This window comes from Drosophila subobscura, chromosome E (genome assembly GCF_008121235.1).
Source record: "Drosophila subobscura isolate 14011-0131.10 chromosome E, UCBerk_Dsub_1.0, whole genome shotgun sequence".
In the NCBI taxonomy this organism is placed as follows: domain Eukaryota; kingdom Metazoa; phylum Arthropoda; class Insecta; order Diptera; family Drosophilidae; genus Drosophila; species Drosophila subobscura.
Window position 1 is genome coordinate 10,847,772 of NC_048531.1, and position 23,624 is coordinate 10,871,395.

The 23,624-nt window shown below is 46.8% G+C and overlaps 2 protein-coding genes across 2 annotated transcripts; one reads left to right on the top strand and one right to left on the bottom strand.

The window, feature by feature from the left end:
- Positions 1-1,959: 1,959 nt before the first annotated feature.
- LOC117892049 (beclin-1-like protein B) lies at positions 1,960-23,438 on the top strand. The gene is made up of 7 exons (XM_034797977.1): positions 1,960-2,165; positions 13,883-14,227; positions 14,581-14,663; positions 14,770-15,392; positions 17,299-17,677; positions 17,762-18,172; positions 22,702-23,438. Exons 2-6 carry the CDS (start codon positions 14,224-14,226, stop codon positions 18,164-18,166), a joined length of 1,494 nt encoding a protein of 497 aa, XP_034653868.1. The 5' UTR covers positions 1,960-2,165; positions 13,883-14,223; the 3' UTR covers positions 18,167-18,172; positions 22,702-23,438.
- Positions 6,518-8,438, bottom strand: LOC117892047 (cytochrome P450 9c1). Its single transcript, XM_034797972.1, has 3 exons — positions 8,155-8,438; positions 7,553-8,093; positions 6,518-7,492 (listed from the first exon to the last, which is right to left on the bottom strand). Exons 1-3 carry the CDS (start codon positions 8,331-8,333, stop codon positions 6,611-6,613), a joined length of 1,602 nt encoding a protein of 533 aa, XP_034653863.1. The 5' UTR covers positions 8,334-8,438; the 3' UTR covers positions 6,518-6,610.
- Positions 23,439-23,624: the final 186 nt, after the last annotated feature.

Sequence of the window (23,624 nt, forward strand, 5' to 3'; positions counted from 1 at the left end):
GACACTTTTGCATATTAATCCTGAAACATTTTCACACTACGAGCAGTCCTGTGTGGCGGAGTGGGGGGACGGCACTGGGCTCTCACCGCGCTTGCGCGCTGGTTGCGTGTGCCACTGGCCCAGTGCCACGAGTTGCATGCAGCAGCAGCAGCAGCAGCTCGGAGTTCGTTTCGGAGTCCGAAACTCAGAGCACGACTCGAACGACAATTGTGTTGTGGCAGGCCAGACAGCATCCCAGTGCTGTGGCATGTGGCAGTTGTATCAAGTACGGCGAGGACAGTGCACGTGCGCGGGCGCTTGATTTTGTGGATGCACAAATATTACGTATACGTCGTGTGAGACATTCATTGAGTGGGGCAAACGGTTCGTGGGTGTTTTGTGTGTGTGTCTCGTTAATTGTGCGCTTGACTCTTTGGCTTTGAATCGAATCGAAGCGACGCTGAATGCGAATTATAAACGATTTCCGGATCGCCCGAATGGCCTAAGCCGCTTACAGTATCCCATCCCCCATCCCCAGTGGTTGGCTGTTGCTCCTGATTCTCCTTTTGCTGCTGTCATCAATAAATTATTATGTCCTAATACCAATTGACAGCAATGGGAGCTTTGGGGAAGCATGAATAAAATATCAAAAGCATTTTGTGCTCCACTACAAAACATTGCTCCCCTCGCACCCAAGCCCCTCTCTTCCTCTCGCTCGCGTACAATCCAGTTATAATCAGCGAATGAGCAGAAGGCAATTCTCTCACTCCCCAGGCGCGTGTGTGCGAGTGTGAGCGCGTGTATCGCATCCCTTTTCGCATTTATTAAATATTCAGCGTTTATACGCATTCGTGCGCCAAACAACAAGAACAAGAACAAGCAGAAGCAGAAGCAGAAACAGCAAAGAAAAGCACACCAAAATCGTTGTCTTTGGTGCTGCCTTCACTTATTTTTTGGTTGCCTTCTTTTGATGTTGCTGTTTCGGGGCAAAGCCAAACAATCCCAATGTCTATTGACAGTGTGACCGCGGCTCTCATACACTTACAAGCTCCACTCTCCCACAGTCGCTCTCCCTCTCCCTCACGCTCCCTGTCTCGCCGTGCCCCATGGCCAGCTTAGCGAGTCATGTTTACTTAATGGATACGCAAGGCAACTATTAAGTGCTCCCCCAGCTTCCCTTTCAGCGAGCGAGCCTCTGGCGAGAGCCGCCCTCTGGCCAACGCTTTTTATTTATTATCTCAGCTCTCCTATCGCCGCTCTGGCCTTGGACAGACATTACACCCAACATTAGCTTGCCTCGTGGCCAAATTGGTTGTATTTGCATTTTGGCCTAAACTGCAGCACTGAACCTCAGCGCCGACAGCTGCCAAGCCGCAAATTTAATTTGAAAGCTGAAATAAAGACAAAAGTTAAAGCATAAAGGAGCTAAAGTTTTGTGGCTTGCAGAGACAGAAGTCTCATCAAAAGTTGTACATCCTCTGTGAGGGTATGTATGTACATATATGGGTAACGGTACTCACACTCAGCTGTCGCCTGGCGGCCAGTCATTAACTGTACTTATTGTCACACCTGCACACAGACATTAACACAGACGCAGGCCATTGAGAGCCACTCCTGCTGGCACATTAGCGGCGGCAGCTGCAGAGAGACCCAAAATAACACTTAATCTGAATTAGCTTCAAAGATTTGAATTAGCTCGGAGATTTGGCTGTTCCCCAGGGGGAGGGCAGACCGTAGGCAGAATTCGTACACAGATTGCCAGCCAGCGTATCCTTTGGAAATTCCCGAACCCTTTCCAGGTGCTCAAGAGCAAAAGTAACAACAAGAATCTGTCACATTCTATCTGTGCCTCTGCGAGCGACCACTTTAACGAATCTCCTCCCCCCCATCCTTCCCTCCTATCAGCATTTGCTTTTTCTTTTTTAATTTTTATGCGCACTTTGCTGCTGCAGAGACAGAGAGGAAGCAACAGCAACAAAAACAGCAACAACAGTAGCAGCAGCGACACCCAAGGCGAGGCGAGGCGAGGCGAGCGAAGCAAAAGCCGAAAAGAGAATTAAGAAAGTTGAAGAGCGAGCAAGAGACACCGCCAGCGGGTGGTCGGTCTAACGGTAACTTAACTTCATTTACGTCTGAAAACGCAGTTGAAATAAACGACTTCACGACGCTGGCGGATTTTCTAAAAAGTAAGTTAAGCCTACGCCTTCCCTTTCCTTTCCTTTCCTTTCCTTACTTCTCTCGCTCTATACAGTTACCCCCCAAGCAGTTTGCGTTCGCGGCATTCTCTCACCTACAGCCGGCGACTACCTGCTGGCCTCTCATTAACGGTTAGGTGAGATGTTAGGGATAAGACAGAGACAGCGCGTCAGCTGTTGTTGTAAGCGAGTGGGAGAGCGGGAGAACGGGAGAGGGCAGCCAACTCGAAGGCATTTGGACAGTTGGCATTGTTTTGTGCGAGCAGCAAAGTTCAGAGTGGGGCAGAGTGGAGCGGATGTAGCGCTGATGTCAGCCATTTCTGGGACTCGGGATTCCTTTCAGCCAAGCTCCACGAAGGAAGTAGGGTCGCAGCCGCATTCCAGGGCGCTTCCTTCCGTTAATTCTGCACTGAATATCGTACAATGGTCGCTTCGCTAATTAAATTTCAAGCGCGGGGGAATAAATACTCGTCAGCTGATGGCAGCAGAATCTTTTGATGGTCGTAGCACACTTTTGCGGCGCACTTTGTGGTTTTGTTTCTGTTCACAGGCAATTGCATTCGCACATGCAGCAGGATGCAGGTGCATGAGGCAGCAATATGCCATCGCTTGGTTGGGCCTTAGGCGACGATGGCAACAGCTGGCGGCACAAAAATATTAAAAGTTTTTTACCTACAGCATCCTGCCACATGGCACCACATCCTCTCACCATGATGTCACTGCTACGATGCGGATGGGGGGAGAAAAACCGAAAAATGTCACACAAATATGTCGCACATCCACGGACAAAGGGGATTTATGTGCACGAACATTCCCACTATCGTGTGGCTGTGCTCTCTCCCCCTCACTTATGACAATGACAGCCATGCAAATTTATGCCCGGCCAGGCCCAGTGTGCACTAGACAATACATAATGTTCCCAGCATAAAGCGGTCCAAAAACCACGGAGCACCAAACACAAACACAAACACTGCACTCGAATCCCCCCCAGATACAATTTTCATTTTCATTCTCATGGCTGAGGCATGTTGCAGAATATGCTGTAATGCGGCGAGGGGGGGAAACATTAAATAAAAACCAAAAATAAAATTATGCTTATTTTTCCACATCCCCTCTTGTGGTGGATGTGCTCGAGTGTGGCTTCTCTTTTGTAGGAGAGGGTCCTCGCAAACTTGCCAGCGACACAAGAAACTTTCCCTTCGAGCACTCTTCAAATTATGCTTTTCCTTCTCTCGTTTCTGTGTGTTTTCTGTGTGTGCTTCTTATGTTCTTATGGATGGGGGAAAAACTTGCTTACACCGAATTCAAGAGACGTTAACAACGTTCTCCGGGCAAAGACGGGGCGACGTGCTCCTTTTATTTATATAGAATATACGTATTGCAGGATAAGTAGCACAGAAACAGAGTACAACTGGGGGGGACAACTGTAAAGATTCTCAAGTTTTATGGTGTGGGAATGTACATGTACAAGGAATGGAAAAATGACATGCCATTTAATTGGATTCAATATGATGTGGGACCTCTAGCCAGAGACGGAAGCTGTGTTTTTTTGTGCTATTAATGAACCATCATGAACCATCAGCATATTCCTGATAATAAATCAAATCTCTTTGAATAAATTTGCCATAAAATTGTTCGCCAAATGCCCTTTAAATTGATGCATCGAATATCATCGCCTAGAAAATGTCACGCTCCCATCTCTGCTTCACGCTCTTGCCAGGGAGAACATTTGCCATACTTACACACACGCACACAAAATACGCTCCAAATGTTATCGCTTCGTGCTTATCGCAAAACGCATCGCTGCGGCAGCGCAGGCAGCAGCAGCGGATTTGTGGGTGCTGGAAGGGAAAGGGGGAATACTTACTCGTGTGCGACAGTTTGCCAAATTGTTAATGCTCAGCATTCGTTTCGTTCGGCTTGTGCTTTTTCTTTTGGCTGCTGCTTCGGCTGCTTGCCGTTCGCTTCTGCTGCTATCGACTTTGTCTTTCGCTTGGTCCCTCGTCCGCTGCGACGGCGGCTCCTTGGACTTTGCCTTCTGCGTGGCTTGTTATTGTTCTTGGCATTATCATTGTATCGTCATCTTCTACTTTTACTTCTCTGCTCCTTGGCCACATTTCACATTTTATTTTATTCCTCTATACGTTGTTTTCTGTGTCTGCCGACGCGTCGGTCGTCGGCTAGTCGGCAGCGAATGAGGAGAAGGAGACGGAGATTGTAATGCTTCTGCAGGCGTCTGGCGGTCGCGGCGCCAAACTTTCTTTATGACCTCTGCTCTATATCCCAGATACATACATACATACATATGTATGTACATGTCTTCCTCCTCCTTCGACTCTTCCTCTGTGTCTTATGCGTGGGTGACTGTGCGCTGCTGAATTGATTGATAAGGTTTCTGTGAACAAAGCAAAACAAAGTAGAATAGAAATAGAAATGGAACTCCTCCTCCTGTACGTGTACGTGTGTCTGTGTGTGTGTCGCCACAGTTTATGATGTTTACGCTGGCATTTCAAGATTACGCACACCCGCACAGCGATGATGACAGGACAAGGCAACATTCAAATACAGACAAAAGCTTGAAGCTTCCAGAGAAATGGCCGGCAGCGGGCCGGGAAGCTCGAAAACTTTCCACATAAAATGAGCTGAGGGGTAAGTAAGAGCAAAGGGCAAACGGGGAAGAGAACCGCAAAACGTTTGCTTAGTTATCCCCGGCAGCATCTCTGAAACTTTTCGTTTTCGCTTTAATTTCACTTTACCGTTGCTGTTGCTGTTGCTGTTGCTGTTGCCCTTGCTTTTGCCTTTCGCTTTGCCTCTTTTTAAGCAAATATTGTGGTAGACTTCCACACACACACCCACAATCACACACACACACACTATGTATGCTTAGTATGCTAAGGATTGCCTGCAGCTTTGTTGCAGGTTACAGCCCTGCCCGCCCACATGTGACTCAATCTCACAGAGTCGTTGGGCAACAACAAACAAGGTGGCCAATAAAAAAAACATTCAACTAATTCTAGTCGCGTTGAAAGTTCTTCCACCATGAATACTGCCCCTTGCCCACTGACCTGCCCTGCCATGCCCCACGGTTGTATGCAACTAATTACGTGTGTTACTTTGTGTGAATAATTGCTTGTGTGTGTGCGTGCGAGTGTGAGGGTGTACTCAATGGCCATATCTGGTAATTGCCTTTGCTTTTTTTATTGCCTTTCGGGTGCCAGCTTAATGACCATAGGCGTGTCCAGGATTTGCCCCCCAGGCTCCAGGGTCGTCACAGGCACAGGGGGGGATGGGGAGTAACGGGGTGTAATGGGTGCAGAGAAACAAAACTTTATCAATTAAATTTGATGAGAATATGAAGAGGATCTTGGCAGTTCCAGTTTCTTGGCTTATGATCTCTTCGCTTCCTGCCATGGGATGGTAAAAACACGGAAGAGCGCTGTTATGTGCTGCTTTCTGCCTCTCAAATGTCCTAGCTTAATTATCTGGCTTTCTTTCGCTCTATCGCCCATTCACTGAGCCGCTACTGAGCCCAGACCCCAAGGAAGAACGAACGGCAACAGTGAGCCAATCTGGAGGTTAATTATCTCTCCGTGCTTTACAGCATACTTTTCAGAGTCAATCGATGGCTGGCCACTGCAGTGGGAGAGTGGAGAGCGGCAAGCGGAGAGAGAAGAATGCCTGTCACTTGCCGCCGCTACTTGCCGCCCATTCCACGCTCCTTTTTGTTGGCGCAGTTTATGACACTTGTGTAATATAATTCATATTGTACCAAAAAATTTAATGCCTCCTGAAAAATAACTCCCAATAAATAATCCTTAATGTCCCATGTGCATGAGTATGCACGAGTGTGTGTGTGTGGGTGGGTGGGTGTTCAGCCGCTTCCCTCTGACCTATGCTCTCCTCCATCCATGAACAAGGCGTGGCACGACACTCACATGACTCTGCTCCCACTTCCTTCCTTTCGCTCTTTGTGCTGTTTTTGCTGTGTGTTGCGGTCGCATCTCTTGTTGCTGTCGTTGCTGCTGATGTTGCTGGGGCCACGTCACGCCCTGACAGTATTATGACGTGGCTTGTCGCCTGCCCCAGACTTTGAATCTCGGACTGCGACACGCTCTTCCAAAGGAGCAGCATGAAACGAAACGAAAAATGCTAAAACTGAAGCATTGCCGCGACAAATTCCTCAACTTTGTCAACGAAAAAGGCAACGGAACGGAACGCCGAAGCCCTACATACCCTGGCAGACTCAGCGCTCTACTCTGTTTTAAATTTAATAAGGCTTCAGATAGGCAACACCTTGTCTGCGGGGTTTGCAAACATAATAATTTCACTACATTGTATTCTGTTTTTTTTGTGTTACTTTAAACGTTATTATTATTTATAAGCTTATGGGAATTGCCCTTTGGATTGAACTCCCATGGCCCAGGGCCAGTGATTAATTAATTTTCCTGGGCATTTACCTCACCATCCTGGCCATTCCTGGCCACGAGCTTGCACCAAAACAGTTCCCTGGGCATCATGTGGAAGCCGGCAATGCTGCCCATCATGTCCGTTGTGGTGCGTTCAGCTGGCTCCAGCCGGAAGCGCAGGACCAGTCGATATAGCAGAGCCTTCACCTCCATCAGGGCCATGCGATTGCCGATGCAACTGCGCTGCCCAATGCCGAAGGGGAGGTAGGTGAAGGGCTTTATCTCGTGCTTGTGGTCATCGTCGAAGCGCTCTGGTCGGAACTGCTCGGGCTGGGGGAAGTTGTCCGGGTCGTGGTGCAGGGCAATGACAGGAATATTGATGAGATCGTCCTGCTTGAGCTCCACCACGAGGTTACCCTCCTCGTCGCGTAGCTGGAAGTCCGAGCCGCACATGCGATCGAGGACAATGGCCGGTGGCCACATTCTCAGGGACTCGGAGACCACACAGTCCAGGTACTTCAGGCCCATTAGAGTGTCAAAGTCCAGGGGCTTGCCGCCCAGCTGCTCTTCCGTTGCCATGATCTCCTCATAGAGCTTGTCCTGCACCTCGGGATTCATGAGCAGCTCGTGGCTGGTGAAGCTCAGGCAGGTGGCCACCGTTTCGAAGCCAGCGGAGAAGAAGAGCAGGCACTGGGCCAACAGATCCTCGTCGTTGAACTCGGCACGATCCTGCTGTGTGGTCGTCTCCTGAGACGCCTCCTGCTCCTCTCTGAACTTCCGCTGGGCTTCCATCAGCTGCTGAATCATGTCGGGGCGTACGATGTTGTGCTCCTTGCGATGCTCAATGGCGCCAAAGACCAGCTTCTTGAAGTAGTCAATATTGTTCATGTCCATCACGGGAACTCGAAGGAACTGACAAGAGAAAAATGTATCTCCGTTTTAAGTCTACAATGAAGTCAAATCTGTGCTTACATTCATGAGTTTGGGCAGAAAGATGAAGAGCATCACCTTGAGGATGACCCAAATACTGAACTGTGAGACTCGCTGTCCGATGGTGAAGAACTCGTTGTTGGGGTCCTTGAAGGAGTTCACCTGTATGCCAAAGGCCGCCGTGGCAATCACATCGTTTGTGTAGCGTGTGAAGAAATCCTTCAGCTCCAGCTCTGTGGCTCCATCCTCGACCAGCTTCCGCTCTAGATACGCCACCGCCTCGACATTGCAGGCCTGAATCAGCTCGAACATGAGACGAATCTTGAGGCTGGTGAAGCTCGGCGTCAATGTGTTCCTCATCTGCTTCCAGCGACGGTCGCGCAGCGAGAGCAGGCTCTTGGACAACAGGCTGCTGCTGTCGGTACCCGCATCGCTGATGCCCTTTCGATGGTTGGTGAAGTTCTCAAAGCTTTTGATGCCCACCTGGCGGATGAGCTCCGGATCGGCGATATACAACAGTGGATCGCGCATGCTGAAGACGCCATAGACCTTGTGCTGCTTCAGACGCATGTGCACCGCAATGCTGGAGAACAGGGGGGAGAGAATGTTTCACAAATTGAAGTTATGGCATTTCTGGTACATACCTTTGCTTCGGGTAGGAGCCCTTGCCGAACAGCATGGGCAGCGGAATGTTGCCCAGCAGAGGAACGGGTGCCTCATGGACCACGCCCCGTTTCAAAAAGTATCCAACTGGAGGCTGGGCCCATTTGTACAGCAAGTAACCGATGAGCGCCGTGAGGGCGAGCAGCACCTCGAAGGCCATTTCACGGGTTGATTAAGGGGGTAGAGGGGGAGGTGCGTGCTCGTTTGATTTCGCAACAGAGGCCGTATGTGGGGGGTTGGCTCCAATAACTTGAAAAGCGTCGCTGCTGGCCCGAATGCTGAAACGCCACTGAAATAAACAATGTTTGTTCTCTTCTCTTATATACAAAGCTTTTTGTGAACCGGCAAAGTGTGAGCATGTGTTGGTGAGAGAAACGTTTTGTTTGTGGAGCGAAAGAAAGAGCGCGAGAGAAAGGGAGTGGGAGAGCGTTAATTGTTAACTTATCAATTAGCTGGAGCATGTTGAAATCTTATGGAGTAGGAAATAAATATATTTGTATATAACATGAAATAATAGATAAACGAAAGAAGGATAGAAATGAGCAAAAGAAAAATGTTAAGGGGTAAAACGAAGTTGTACCTGATTAGGTTTATATCAGGTTTATGTTGCAACAGTCTCATCGAAATTATAATACCCTCCGCAAGGGTATACTCTTATAACTCTCTGCTAAAAGAGAGCAAAGCAATGACGTAAGGGGCAGGCGGTTTGTAGATCGAATTTAGACTTGCAATATTTATATTTTGGGAGAATCCACAGAACATATAGGAACACATGTACATATCTATATCTTTCATTCTCTTTTTGTTTACTTTGCTTGCTATTTAGCTGTTCATTTATCAGCAGTAGAGAGAGCAGCATAGAGCGTAGAATAGATGGAGGCTACCATGGGACACATACGCCGTGTATATGCAAAATAAATTATCAAACCAATTTCAATTGCGGTCACAATGTTGCAGTGTCGATGTGGAAATGGAAATCCCTTGTAGTTTGCTGATATGATAACAAAATGATAATGTTATTCAAATTACACGTCATGCTGAATGTGGGGGCGTACGGGGCGCTAATGAAAAACTCCACGAGAAGTACTAGATTCAGCCTTCGTTCGAGTGGAATTTGGCATTTGGCATGTCATGGCTAATCTCATTGGCATAAACTAATTTCAACATTAATCCCCTTAAGTGACTCAACTATTTATTATAAAGGACTTGGCGGGGCACGTGCCGGGGATCTGCTGTTTCTTTGTTTGAGTCTTAGACCCCAAAGGGGAGCCCAAAACAGGCACAGAAATTAAAGTTCTGTCACTTAATGTACACAAAATCTACCAAATGCATATGTACAGACATATTATGTGTGTGTTGGAGTGGTGTAAGCATAATGAAATTGCTCAGAGAGTTTAGCAGGCTTGGAAAACTTTTGTGTGGCCGTGGCAGGTCTCCCCCACTAATGCGGTAGGAGGCAAAGACGTTTATGGCCACGGTCCAAGCCCCAAAACTTCTTATGCAATCAGCTCACGTCTCAGGCAAATGACAAAATTTGCTTGCATTTAGTTGGAGTCTAACAAGAAATTATTGCACTACTCGGAAGGAGAGTGAGAGTGAGCCGCAGTGAGGCATGGATGAGCGAGCGAGAGCGACAGACGTCACGTGCAAATACAGTTATCTATGAGCGCATGCTAATCTTCGCCACTACCCCGCTGCGAATGGTGCTCGAAAGGGGAATATCAGAGAAGAGCTGAATCAATCGCACTCAGCTTTTACTCTCTCTTAAGCTGTGTGCTCAGCTGAGTGGCTGCAGGGTGTACCACTAATGCCAGCAATAAGGTAAGGCAATCATGGAGAATCGGTTACAGTTACTCTGGCGACACAAGTGCAGCAACCGAGAGAGTTTACCCGCTCCGCCTTACCCGTTTTATTGGTGTACTCTGGCTGAAGGCTGGGATTCTAGTGTCAAGCGTGGATTCTTTTTCTTTTCTTTTGTTCTCTTATTGGTGGGCAAACATTTTGTCTGCTGTGGAACACCCGGGAATTAAATCTTTATCTTCTCTCTTTTTTTCCATTCAATTTCTAATGTGTTTGCACTGGCACAGGGTGTGGGAATGGGGGCGAGTCTGAATACCGAAATGGCCATGTACTTGAAGTCAGGTTTTTTCTTTTCTTTTCTTTTGCTTAGCAGGCATCAACCATTTGAATTTAATGTTCTCTGCCTTGTTTTTGCTGTTTTCGATTCTGTTTTCGGTTTTTCTTTTTCGTTTTCCATTCTCTGCTGTGGCCTTTTCATTGCAACTCAAGTGCCGCCCGCAAACTTGAAAGATATCCCCTTGTCGGCTGCCACTTCCCTGCCCGCTCTGCTCTGCACTGCTCCTCCCCTGTGGATATCTCTGGTGTCCAGTTTCGGGGCAAATCAAACAAGCAGAGTAAATATTTTGACATTTCGACTCTAATTAGTCCAAGTTCTTGTGTTTTCTCCTATCGACAACGGCTATGGAAGATGCTACGAGAGGGCTCCGATACATGCTCTCGCGACAGCAGAAAACATTTGCTTAGGGCTTGTGTGTGTGTGTGCTGTGTGTGTTTTGTGGCAGTGAGAAAGCAGAGACATTGGATTATTCCTTGAGCTTTAACGGGCTTCCCTCTCCTGTTATTTGTGTGTATTCTCCATCTGCTTCCCCCCACTTGAAGTGTTCTCCAGCTGTCCAAAAATAAGAACAAGATGAATGTACTCGTATGTTTTGCAAGAAATGCTCTCCAGATGCCTTGGAGCTTACCAGTGCTGGTGCTTGTTTTTCCATTCCGGTTATCCTGCCATTGGAGAGCTTACATTTTGATTTGTTTTGCTTGTTAGCGTGCTCTTTTGCTGTATGTGTTCATAATTAAAATAAATAAATAACTGGTAAAACATTGAATGACAAGATACTTGAAGATTTGCATTAATTCTTTGGAAGGATCCCAGTGCGCCAATAAGTACATATGCAGGAATTTAATCATCATCTAGACCAGTTTGGGACCAGTTACGGCATTCGATAGCTGCTTATTGGAATGCCAAAAATGTTTCTCCCCGTAATCGCGCCATAAAAGGCTTAACCAAACTGTATAGTGGAGAAGCCAACTGGGGGAGGAGGGAGGCCGAACAAGGCATATAAAATGTTAATTTATTGCCATTGTGGCCTATTCCACAAACGATATTATTATGCAATCGCATACAAAACAGACCAGAAAACACCAACAAAATACAATGAAATAAACGAATATTTCTCTATGAGAAACGGATAGCGTTTTGGCACAATTTTGCGGGTTTTTGGTTTTCAAAATCAACAAAATGCAATAAATATTTGAGAGAATAAAAACACATAACAAGGACAAACAATATAAAACATGAAAAACAGCATTGAGCAGCCTATTGATTCGAATCCATTCCCTTCGTTTCGTCCTGTTACCGAAGATTTTTTTTGGGCACATGGCCAAGGCAAGAACGGAGCATAGCCAGGGCCGACACCTGGCCGTACGTGACTCAGGCAAAGATACGAGCATTTATGTGTGTCGAAGGAAATCGTATAACATTTTTTATGCACGCATCAAATTTATGGCCCAGCAAGCTTCGCTTTCGCCCCGTTCCGTCTTGCTCAAATATGGACATTGCCAGATAGCCGCTTTTCCAGCACTCTCTTCTCTGGCAGATTCCCCGATTTTTCAGTTTTTAGTCAAATATTTGCTCGCAGAGATTGCCCACTGGCAATGCGAGTCCTGTCAATCGCATGCCCGTCCATTAACTGTGACGTGAAATGGGCGGCGCGGAGCCTGTTCTGCGGGTAATTTGCTGTCGCTTCAAATCACTATTGTCCACAGCCAGTCACTGTGACAGTGAACGCTGGTGGGGAGCATCTCTGGCAGGCAGCTGGTGGGCTTATGGTGGGAGTGGGACAGTGCTACTGCGCCTAATATATGATAAGGATGTCTCTCTCTCTCTCTCTCTATCTCGTTTCCACTCTCAGTTTTTCGATGCGCACTCATTCAAATTTATGCCTATGCCTAAACGCTGATTATGACAAATATGCCATGCTCTGGTTCTGGTCGGCTCTCCATTTCTGGTTCTGCTTCACGCTCTCCCTGCCCATCCTTTTCTCTTTTGGGTGGCTTATTATTGCTGTAGGTCTGTTTTTGTTTGCCTTTCGACCAGTTGACGAAAATCCCAAAATAAATAAAAGTTTTATTATTAGCATGTGTAGAATTAGGGGGAGCAGCAGGGGGTGGCTGGCAGAAATAGCACAAAATAAAATGGAATCAAAGCAGGATTTCTGGCTCCAACATGATTGCCACTAATGACACGCACGCACAAGCACACTCGCACACCTTACACACACACATGGACAGTGTGTGTCAACAATTATAATGTGCAAATTGTTGGATACGTGTGCGTGCGTGTGCGTGTTTGTGCGCTTCTGTCACCTGCCATCACATTTGCTTTATTGCCGCTCATTAGAGATGCTCAACGAGGGGCGAGCACAACGAGAACCAAGCCGAACCGAAGCGAACCCTTTCTCTTTGCTCTCCCCCTTTGGGTGTTGCTTTCTGGATTTGCCCACACGTATGCATAAGTTTTTTTCTTTTGTCCATGCCCTGACCTCCGCCCTGACTCTTTCTTTGCGGGTTGGTGCTGGGATTTGACAGCAAGTGACAAAAGATTTTTTGCTCAACAGCTGCTCTGACACTTTGATGAATGGGGTCCTCGCCAGAGCTGTGGCCGTCAGGATTTATATTTACGTACGTACAAGAGTGCAAGGAAGCGGGACACAAATTTTAAACGCTTTACAAATTGAAGTTCATACAGACAGCAATCATCTGTGCAAGGGGAGCAACAAACAAACAAATGTTAAGAAAAACTACCAAAGAGCGAACTGTGAATGATTAGTGACAAAGCGATCGCCCATCAAATAGCTTTCGTACTTTGCACGAGAGCACAGAGCAGCATTGACAAGAGAGCAGTGAGTAGAACAGTTAGTTTAAGCAGTGCGTATAAGCTGCAAGCCACTGCACTGCTCGGCCTGAGCTACGCAGTTATGAGCGTCTGCTCTCACCAAAACGAAAGAAAAACAATGCCAGAATCGTTTGCGTTAAAAGCATAAGCTCTTAAAACCATACCCCTAATAATAGATTGCCTTTCAATTGTACGCAGCCATATTTTCATTTCAATTATTGTTCACACTCATCCAGGGATTACAATTTAATTTCATGATTCATGGAACTGCGTTGAGCGCAAGGTCTCGGCAACAACAATTAAATTGCGTACACTGGGCACAATTGTGCGAATTGTTGCAAGCTGAAAACAATCGCCGGACTAAGCCCAGACAACAGAAAACTCTCCAAAAGCCAGCTATAGAGGGGTTCGGTCCAGTCCGATCCGGTGCTATCCCGGTCTCCGTAACTAAGCCCAAAGCCAAGCCAACAAAAAAAGGATTATTTTGATTATTTTGCGTGTTGGCTACGTGGCTACGCCAGCAGCAGAGGGAGAGGGTCGGGGCAGGGCTGTTCATTTCAATGAACTCGCTTTTCAAACGAAATTTTATCATGCCTGCCCAGGCAGTCGTTCGCTCTTCAATGCCTCCGCATCTCCATGGCTGGGACCGAGTGCGTGGACCGAAAAAAACAACACAAAAGAAAGTGGAACACAATTTGCTTATGTTTTTCCTTCTTTTTTGTCGTTCTCGCTTCAAGATATCCAATCCCTGTGGCTAACGAGCTGGCTCAGCTCCGGCAGCAGGAGAAGCAAGAGGAGCAGCAGCAGCAGCAACAACGGTGGCGAGGATAAACGCGCCGTCAACGTTTACACGCTCCAGCAGCCGCATAAATTTCCGCTTCAATTGGACGTGTACAGCGGTGGTAATTGTAGCTTTGATTGCCACCACCAGCAGAAGCAGCGGGAGGAGCTGGACAGGAACCATCCTTCACAGAAATCAACACTTTCCGCCTCTTTTGCCCAGCAGAAATCGCTGCCCAGACGCCAGCTGTCGCAAAGTTGCGAAGCAGCAGCCGAAACCAAATTTATTGAAAGTTCAATGTGTAAGCAGCAATAAATAAAAGCACCAATACCAATAGCAATACATGAACAATCAGCAGCAATAAGAATTTAAATTAAAGTTTCACTCTTGAGCTCTGCCTTTCTGTCTCCCTCACTCACTAACTCCCGCAGCTGCGGCGTTGCTGCAGATGGAGATTGAGATAAGGCGGCGGCGTGCAAGGTATACTAATCGGTAGGTAAGGCAGTTCAGCTCTCTGGAGTCGGCCACTCTTGAACTGCCTTACCCTACTCTTAAAGCTTCAAATGCGCCTTCTGCTGCTGTTTGATTTGACTGCTACATTTGCATAATTCTATAAAAGTCTCACTAGCTCTCTCTCTCTTTCTCTCTCTGTAGCCCAAACCATGGACGACATGGTCTATCAGTGCAGCAATCAGAACTCCATTTATGTGCTTAATGCCAGCTATAATGCATATGGGGTAAGTTTTCCATGCTAGCAGCCGCCCGCATGTGGTCTCGACCCTAAACTAGTCTCGCTCGCCATCTAACTGTCCAACCATCTCCTATTCTGTCTTGCCTTGGCAGGACCTGGGCACATATGCGGCAACAAAGCGTGAAATAAATGGCATCCAGAGCCGAGCAGCGGCGGCGCATCCAATTGAGGCAACTTGCTCCCCGAGTGCTGCGGGTGTGGGTGTGGGTGTGCAGCATAAATTCAAAAGTTTTGGCAGTGCCACAACAGTGGCAGCGGGCGCGGCTACGAGAACAGGAACTTTAGGAGGATGCGCTTCAAACTACGTAAATCCTGTCGCTACATCAATGTCAACCACAATGTGTTCACCGGCAGCGACGGCCCTGCAAAAACTGTTCAATTGCAGCGTCAGCGGCAATGCCTGCCAAAATGTCACCCACACTCACAACAACAACACACTCCACGGGAGCGGCCATAACAATGGCTGCCTGTCAGCGACTAGGGGAAGCCTGTGCGAATCAGGAGCGACCGGGGGGGCAAGTGCAAGTGGAAGTGGTGTCGGCCCCCCAGCAGGTGGTGCGCCACAGCCGCTGCTGGCCAAGAAGAAATGCACCAATGTCAAATCAACGCTTATTGCCAAGAAGACAAAGTTTCTGAAATTTCTCGAAGAAGAAAAATGGAGGAGCGCTGCAGCTGCAGCAGCGGCAGCGGAGGATGAAGGAAGGGAAGACATCAGGTATGTATGGCAGTCATGGATTCGTATGCATGTGTATGTGTGGTTGTGCACAAGTGTGTGTTTGTGTGTGGGTGAAGCAATCTTCTGGCTGGCGCAAAAAAAAAAACTTATAAATTCTCATAAATGTTATAAGGCATCTTGCGGCGTTGAAAATTGCGGCAAGCTTTTTGGGGTTTATTGGGTTTATTTATTTTCGTCCAAGTTGCCACATGCCGGCGCTAGAGTGGTTTCTCATTAACTGGAGAGAGATGAAAAATGAAATAAGTTCCATTGGAAATAAGTGGAAATATCTCGTTAGTTATCGATTACTGCCCCAAATACAAAGCATAAAAGGTGGCAGCAAGAGCAGAAACGGTTTTCCAACTAGATGCTGTTGCAAACTCCCAATTCCCCCCTTATTAGAAGCTCTTTCTCATCGATTTATACAGTTTTTATGGCCTCCATTGTGGGTCATGTTTTTGTCCCAGTTTGGCCCAGTTTGCTGCACTGAATGGCACTTGCTCCGGACTTGTCCGCATCTTGCCTGCATTCAATTATCTGTCCAGCGGATACTTTGTTTCGGCGAAACTTTTCTGCATTGTTCATGAAGTCATAAGTTCTGATCCCCCCATCGCTTCGCAAACTTGCTGCCATCCCCTGCGAGTGCCTCCCGCTCTGCCGACTTTATGCGGCCATTTGCGAAATTGAAAAATTAACGCGTTCGCCATAAACATCAAGCGATATGAACGCAGTGGCACTGAGAGGCGGCTTAAAGGGTGGCGGGCAAAAGTTGATTAACATGCCAGCCCGTCGCCGGTTATGGTTGTGGCTGTGGCCCGGGGATGCCTCAATGGTTTCCCATAACTGTACATATTGAAGTGCAATGATCATATTTTACGGGTGCGGCGTGGCGCGGCACGGCACGGCACGCATGCGAGACGGCAACACTTGAGCGGCCCCAAAAGAGAAAAGTTGCCGCCAAAGCTGCCGCTGCATTCCCTGTGCGCCCTTCCATCACTCAGACTTTCAAGAACTCCTAAACTTTTCGTGGCTCAACGCGACGCGGCTGCGACGTGCCCTCTGTGTCTCTTTCCACACACACACAGCCTCTCTTTATTCTGCCCTGTTGCAATAATGATGTCAAAGTTCGTTCACTGAAAATTTCGATGCAAAGGCGGCCGGGAAAATTTCATTAATTTGCAGTTTCTGAGGGTGTTACGGGATGCCTGCTGCTGATGGAGGCGTTTCTGCTTTGATTTATTAGTACCCGGTGCACATTTAATTAGTAAACGTCAGCAGAAGGCAAAAAATGTCCTCTCCTCCCAGTTTGGGGGCCGTGCCGAGAGTAAATTCTGGTGCAAATTCTTTGGCGCACATTCATCAACTTTTGCGACACCGACAAGAATGACTCCATCAACTTTTGTTGCAAAATAACTTGCACAATTTTTCACAAACTTTTCTTTTGCAAGAATTTGCATTTGCACTTTTTCACAGTATTTTGCATGCCGATAAGAGAGAGAGAGAGCATGGGGACCAGACCAGAGTCTCCTTTAATGGCCTCCGGTCTGGAATGCTCCCTGTCCACCGAGAAGGTGTTTTCTGTTCGGCAAACATCCGGGGCTTAATTTATTGTGGCCTGAAGTGAAAATGTTCCCTGGATAATGGGGGAATTTTCATATTTTATAAGAGTCAGGGTTCAGGATCGATACAGTCTCACGGCCTTCACACTTTACTTGCATTAGCACGCACTATGTACAAAAGATGTACATACTTATGTATGTATGTATGTATGTATGTATGTATGGCACTTCCTCCCACAACCACTTCATAATCGTTGGCCTCCTTCCGCTCCACTTGCAAGCATTTGATGCGCGTTTAGTTTAGTCAACCAAAAGCTAAATAAACTTTCATTTACCATGCTCGACAGCAATGAGGCGGAGCCCAGCTCAGCGGCCACGTCGTCGACAACATCATCATTTGTGGGCCACTCAGGCGTGCAGGGGCGGAACAACAATGGCAGGCACTTGAAAAATCAGAGCAACAGTCAGGAAGCTGCTCCCCGAACCAGGGCGGCAGGCGGAGGTGGCACTGGAACGCAGCCCCACCAGCAGAATAAATTGAACAATTGGAGCATGCATAATGAGGACAGCAACAAACTGACCAACTACCCGCAGCAGGAGCAGCAGCAACATCAGAGTTATGTGAAGGAACAAACAAAATCAAGCTACGAACTGTACCAGGAGGCAGCCGACATTTTGGGCCTCAGCTGCAGTCTCTGTGATAACTGCCGCTGCCTGGACTGTCAAGTAAGATGGAGGATGGAGATCCTTCTATGGAACAAGCGTAAGCCAATCACTCACTCACTCACTTGTTCACTGTATCGTTAACAGAGCGGCTACTTTGATTGCGATGACGACGACGAGAGCTACTCGGAACAGTCGTTGATGGACGATGAATACGACGACTACGACTACAGCGTGGAGGAGCTGCAGATGCTGCTGACCAGGGAGCATCAGTTGCGACAGGGGCCCGAGCAAACATTGTGCTATGCCGTGGACTGCCAGCAGAACTGCCACCTGCCCCAGGACGAAGCCCAGGAGCCGCCAGCAGCTGGCCAGGGGGATGCGGAGCCAGAGCCAGAGCCAGAGTTTGTTGGGGTCTCCGGACACCATCGTGTGGCCATCGATTTTGATTTAATTAACGCCACTTGCAGCCAAGTGTTACAAAATTGTGAAACATTCAACGATTTGAGTTTGCTGGATGCCGCCGGGACCGAGCAGCGTCCGTTTACGTAAATACAGGTGAGTGTGGGTGGCGGGGAGTCCGCACCGCATGCGGGCTCATGGGTGGCATTTTTGGGGGAATTTTGTAAATTTCGTAGAGGTATTCGGGGCATGATAAGCGCATCCTTTGGCATGTGGACACATGAACGGTTGAGTTGTGAAAGCGTTGGCAATCTTCCTTTCATCTGGTCCTTTCAAAGGGCTGACTCTTGTCAAACAGTAACTCGAGATGCTTCCCAGAATCCAAGAAGAATTGGGGGAGCTTAAATCCCTTTTTGGCAACAACAATTACGAAATTGTACCAGTTAAGGGGAAGGGGAGAGTGAAATTTGTTTGGGTCTTATGCAAAAATGAGCAAATTGCATTTCCTAGTCGTATATCTACACAAAAAGGAAACCAAAAATGGTAAGCACTGAAAATTCCGCTGAGTTGGCAGAGCTCAGTGGGGCGTGCCGGGTGGAGGAAGGGGGTTATGGGGCAGTGGGAGGACTCGGTGCCATGGACCGAGTTTGGCTACGAGCTGCCACCGCAACAGTGGCAATGGCCGGTACTTGGTCAGTTTATTGCATTTAGTCAAGTTTAGTTGTTGTTGTTGTTTCCATGGACGATTGTTGCCAACAAATGAAAGCAGGAAAGGGGGCTGGCTGGCGGCGGAAGGGCCGCCAAATTTGATTTTCACACAAAAAACAGGCAGCAGGAAATTTCACATATTCGCATATTTGTTGAGGGCTCAAAGCAATATGCAAAACATGCACTTTCTGTTTCTGTTAGTTTTTCATCGTTTTTTTCATGCCAAAGTGGCAGAGCGAGAGAGCAAGGGCATAGAACTATGAAAAATTCAGCGTCAGTTCGAAATGGCGAAAGGTGAAAGCTACTTGAATCGAATTACATTTAGCAAATTAAATTTAAAGAGCTGGCGGACACCAAATCCCTGGGCCAAGTGAATAACGACTCCTACAAGCGGAGGCAATAAAGAGGCTGCTTGCCCGTCCGTCCGTCCGTCCGTCCGTCCATCCGTCTCAGTGGCATGGCAGCCAGAGCGCCTGCCACCGCCTAAGACCCTCGAGGCTTAATGCCCCGGACACGGCTGCTGCGTGTGAGTAGCTGCGATAGAGCAGAGAGCCTTTGTGTGTGGATGTACGAGCATGAGCATGCCTGTGTGTGAGAGTGTGCCAAGTGCATTTTCCGTTGTTTAACCATCCACCAGCAGCGCGAGCTCAGCGGCTGCTCATGTACATACTTGTTCCCTATTCTCCTCCCACTTCTGGCCAGCTGCCAGGCACACACTAAATTCCGTTAGCAGAGACAATGCACTAAAGAAGATTCAAAACCAGTGAAAGGGCGAAAACGAGCTCTCCATCTCCTCTCCTCTCCTCTCATCTGTTTTCGCTCCCTGCTTTTGACTGTGTGCTGCTTATGCAAGCCCTGGCCGGACGAAGGTCTGCTTTATTGAAAAATCATTTTACCTTAGATTCTCGCATGGCCAATTGAGCACATTACACACATACATGTGCACACACTGAAATACTCATTTAGACAGAAGCGGCAGCCATAAAACTGTTCGCCAGCAAATGGAATTTTACGCAATGGCCACAGCAGTTGGACTAGCTTGTGTCTGTGTGGGTTTTTCAATTTAACGGATGGACAGTGGCCACAAATTGATTTCAAAAGTTCGTTTTGTAAATCGTTCAACGAAAGCCAGTTCCAGAAAGCGAAATGCAGCGAGCGAGACGATCAAGTGAGAGAATCCGTTACGTTTGGAGTTGCGAGCGTGCCGCTCAGTGAGCAAAGCTCGAGAGAGAGCTTTCTTTTCTTTAAGTTCACTCAGAGAGCCTCGCTCAGTAAGCAGTGCCGGTTGAACTTCCGTTATTATTTGTTGATTTTGCTTCTCTTTACTGTTGAACTTCTAGCAAAAGTAAAAAATGTATACAATAAGAATACAGTAAATGACTGCTGCAGCACTACAAGAATTGAAATAATTTAAACAGTCGCACGATCTACCAATGACGACGGCCAATGAGTATGCAAAGCTTAAGTGAAGCTAACCACTGTGCAGCTGCAAGTCCAAATGCAATAATTCCCATTAAGCTTCCAACCGCGCGACGCCCACAAGCTCCGCCTCTGTCCTTCGCTGCCTAATGATGCTTGATTTAATTAATGCCGCATTACCTACGTGGCCAGAACCAGGGGCGCAACCAGTTCGTACTCCACACACATCTATGCCCTAGGATTGGAAGACCGGCCAGGGCCGGATGGCAATTGGAAACTGTAAACGTCTGCTGCGGGAGGGTAAAGCAGTAGGAGCAGGAAGAACCACATTGCCATTTGCTGATGATGATAATTTATTGCCCCGAAGGGTTGGCAAAGCTACCCACTCCAACTACCTCTCTCGTTCTCTTTCGCTGTCTCTGTCTCTGTCTGACGCGTACTCCTTAGAGGAAACGATTTCCGCTTTGGGCCGCCCTGGGCGTGTGCAAATATTTGCAATGGCTTTCTATTCGTATTTCCCCAGCCAGAGCAAACAAATTGTTAACAATATTTATTGTTTGTTCGATGTTCGTTCGCTGGATCGTTCTGCGGCTGTTGACAATGATGAAATGGCAACTTAAGGGCCCACGCCCACTCTGTTGGCCAAATCAGCGCATGTAACTTGACCAGAGGAAGAGATTCTGACCAGGACAAGGCCGGAATGGCTGTCTGGATGTGCGGCACCCTGGGTCACAAAGTCACAGCCATCGGGCGGCGTCAATGCTCATTTCCGTCGACATATTTTCATTTCCTTTTGGCTTTTTGATTCGTTTTCTGTTTTTGCTGTTCCTCCATGGATTACCAGCTGGCAGCTGGCCCCACACCGCCGACATCCGCCCAGCGTGAATTGTAATTCATTAAACTTTTATTGTACAACATTTTCCACCAGGGCCGGCCTTCTCTTCCTGCCTGGCGCTGAGTTCTACTTCAATTTTAATGCGAAATTGAGGCAGGAAACACCCATTTATGGCCCATGTACAGAACGAAACTTTTGGCAACATTTAAAAAATACACAAAAATCATAATTAAACTTTTCAATAGAATCTCCATAAAGAGAGGCCCCAGCCCCAGACCCGCCCCGAAAGCAAACAGAACGAACGGCATTCGGTCGCTGCTAATTATAAATTATAATTTTCCAGATCCTTTGTTGCCGAAAATAATCTTAATGAAATCATTCAAACAAAACTTTGAGCAATCCCTATCTGAGGGGCGGGCCTGGTTCTCCTGCCTGGCGGCAATTAATTTTGCTCAACATTCACGGACAAAAACGGGGCACGTTTCGATAATGAAAGCCGCAACTGGCACGCCCCCTTGCCCCCATCCGACACGCCCCTACTAATTGTGCCAACAACTTGATTCCAGCTGAGCAGTCTGCTTTTTCATTCATGCTCGCATCCGACACCACATAAAAGCAGGAGCCCAACAAAAAAGCTAAAGCTAAAGATTCATGTGTGCTCGTGGCGCCCCAAAGAGTAGGCTATCTAATTGTTAAAGCATCAAGCAAATGCCACAAATTTGCGAGTGACGTGGAAGAGTGGGCACTGCTCACTCCGACACACATATTTGGACAGTGGGAAATCAAGCAAGGCTCTGCCTCTGCCTCTGCTGTAGTTTCATAAATTTGAATTTCAAATTAAACTCACACAAAGAGAGAATCTGCATGTAGAGGGAAGAGTCTCGACCGTATGTTGCCCTTTTGCCAGAACTTTTGAGAGAAAGTTTTCGCCTGAAGCAATTCCTGGCACGACCGCCTTAAGTTTGGTAAGGTTTGAGGGTGTAAAAGGGATATCGTGTGGCCCATAGGTAATTACCAACCTCTTCTTGGGCAGACGGATGGACTGTGCCGCCAATATACCCCGTGTCTGGTGCGACTCTAGGGCAGTGCAGAGCAAAGTTTTCTCTCAATGCTCAAAAGTTGGAAAGTTCTATCCTTATGCAAATTGATTTGTGTCGTGTGTTTCTGCAACATTTTGCCCAAAATGTTACCTTGTGGCTTGGTATTTGTGTGTGTGCAGATTCTTATGTATGTATTCATTTGATTAAGGTCTTATATGTTTGACATTTTAGTTTACATTGTAAACGCAGAATCAACACAAAACTATTAACAAGAAATAGTCGGATAAATTAATTAAAATGTCAACCTGAATGTATCTCTCTCTTTGCCAAAAGCCTCCCGCCGCCTGTGGGTAAGATTTCGGCCCCCAAGGCAAGGTCTCCAAGGCGGCACTTAGGCAGACGCCCAAGCAGGCATAATTTAAGGCCACAAAGCAGAGCAGATCTATGAATTTTTTATGAGTCCAGCCCAGGGGAGGAGCAACGTTGAATAAATGTGCATAAAAATTTAAATATTTCCAGAGTGTGTGATTTTTTATCGCAGAGGGATTCCAGCTCGCATATGCAGCCAACCATTTCCTTATCCGAGCACTCAAATATGCACATATACTCGTATTCATGTATATTTTCTACCTAAATAAATAATAAATGTTTCGCATGTCTTTATGTGCTCCATATTTGAACAGGAAACGCAAGCGAAATCGAGATCGAACGCCGCAGCTAATTAAATGTGGAAAAAGTGAACAAAAATCCTTTCATTTCCACGGACACCTTTTACAGTGGCTGCCAATTGCATACACAAACGCACACGAGCCGTGGGGTGTTTGCATTTCATTTAATTTCTTATTTTGATTTCAATTAAGTGCCGACACGCCCAACGGCCAAAAGGATACAAAAAACAGTAAATGGTAATAAATGATTTGGCTCACAAAAAGGCTCCGACAGTATATAAATATGCATATATAGATGTTGAAATCTGTTATATATTTGTTGGTTTTTATGCAAACACCAACCGTGTGCGTGATGATAATTGCTAGATGATACAACAACTAAATAAATGTATAGCAAATCAGTGAAATTAAATTGCATTCAATTAATAACTGCGGAAATCGAAAACGTTGCAGTTATTATCAGTAAATAAAAATATACATAAACTATCTACATGTAAACCATAGTCATGTGCCAATCTCAGCAATGAACAAAGCTAAGAAACAAAAACAAACAGAAACGAATACGATTTGCAAATTCAATGAATAATAAATAGATGTACATATGTATACATATATGTATGTAAAGATATGTATGCATATATGCAAAAACTTAATGTTGTTAGTCTCTAAGTATTTAAGAATTTTCGTGTGATGCTTTGTATTATTCGTTCAATTGATTTCAAATCAAAAGGAAACCATTCGAAATATATGTGTTGGAAAATGAATGACAAAATATCTCCACATTTATCTTTGGGGCACCTGGGGTCAGGGGTTGTTCAAAGGAAGAGTTCAGCGTTCCTAACAAGCGGCCAATGGCTTTAATTAACCCGTAACAAATGTCACACCGCCTGTCGTCATCTCTTTGTGGGCTTTTGCTTCGCTTTTTACTCGAGATAAAC

Bases quoted from the DNA above. Each gene is read 5' to 3' on its own strand.
- LOC117892047 (XM_034797972.1), bottom strand. From the start codon at position 8,333: ATGGCCTTCGAGGTGCTGCTCGCCCTCACGGCGCTCATCGGTTACTTG. The intron at 8,094-8,154 runs GTATGTACCAGA...CCTGTTCTCCAG, and splicing joins GGCTCCTACCCGAAGCAAAG to CATTGCGGTGCACATGCGTC. The intron at 7,493-7,552 runs GTAAGCACAGAT...TTCTCTTGTCAG, and splicing joins TTCTGCCCAAACTCATGAAT to TTCCTTCGAGTTCCCGTGAT.
- LOC117892049 (XM_034797977.1), top strand. The intron at 14,664-14,769 runs GTAAGTTTTCCA...TTGCCTTGGCAG, and splicing joins CCAGCTATAATGCATATGGG to GACCTGGGCACATATGCGGC. The intron at 17,678-17,761 runs GTAAGATGGAGG...TATCGTTAACAG, and splicing joins GCCGCTGCCTGGACTGTCAA to AGCGGCTACTTTGATTGCGA.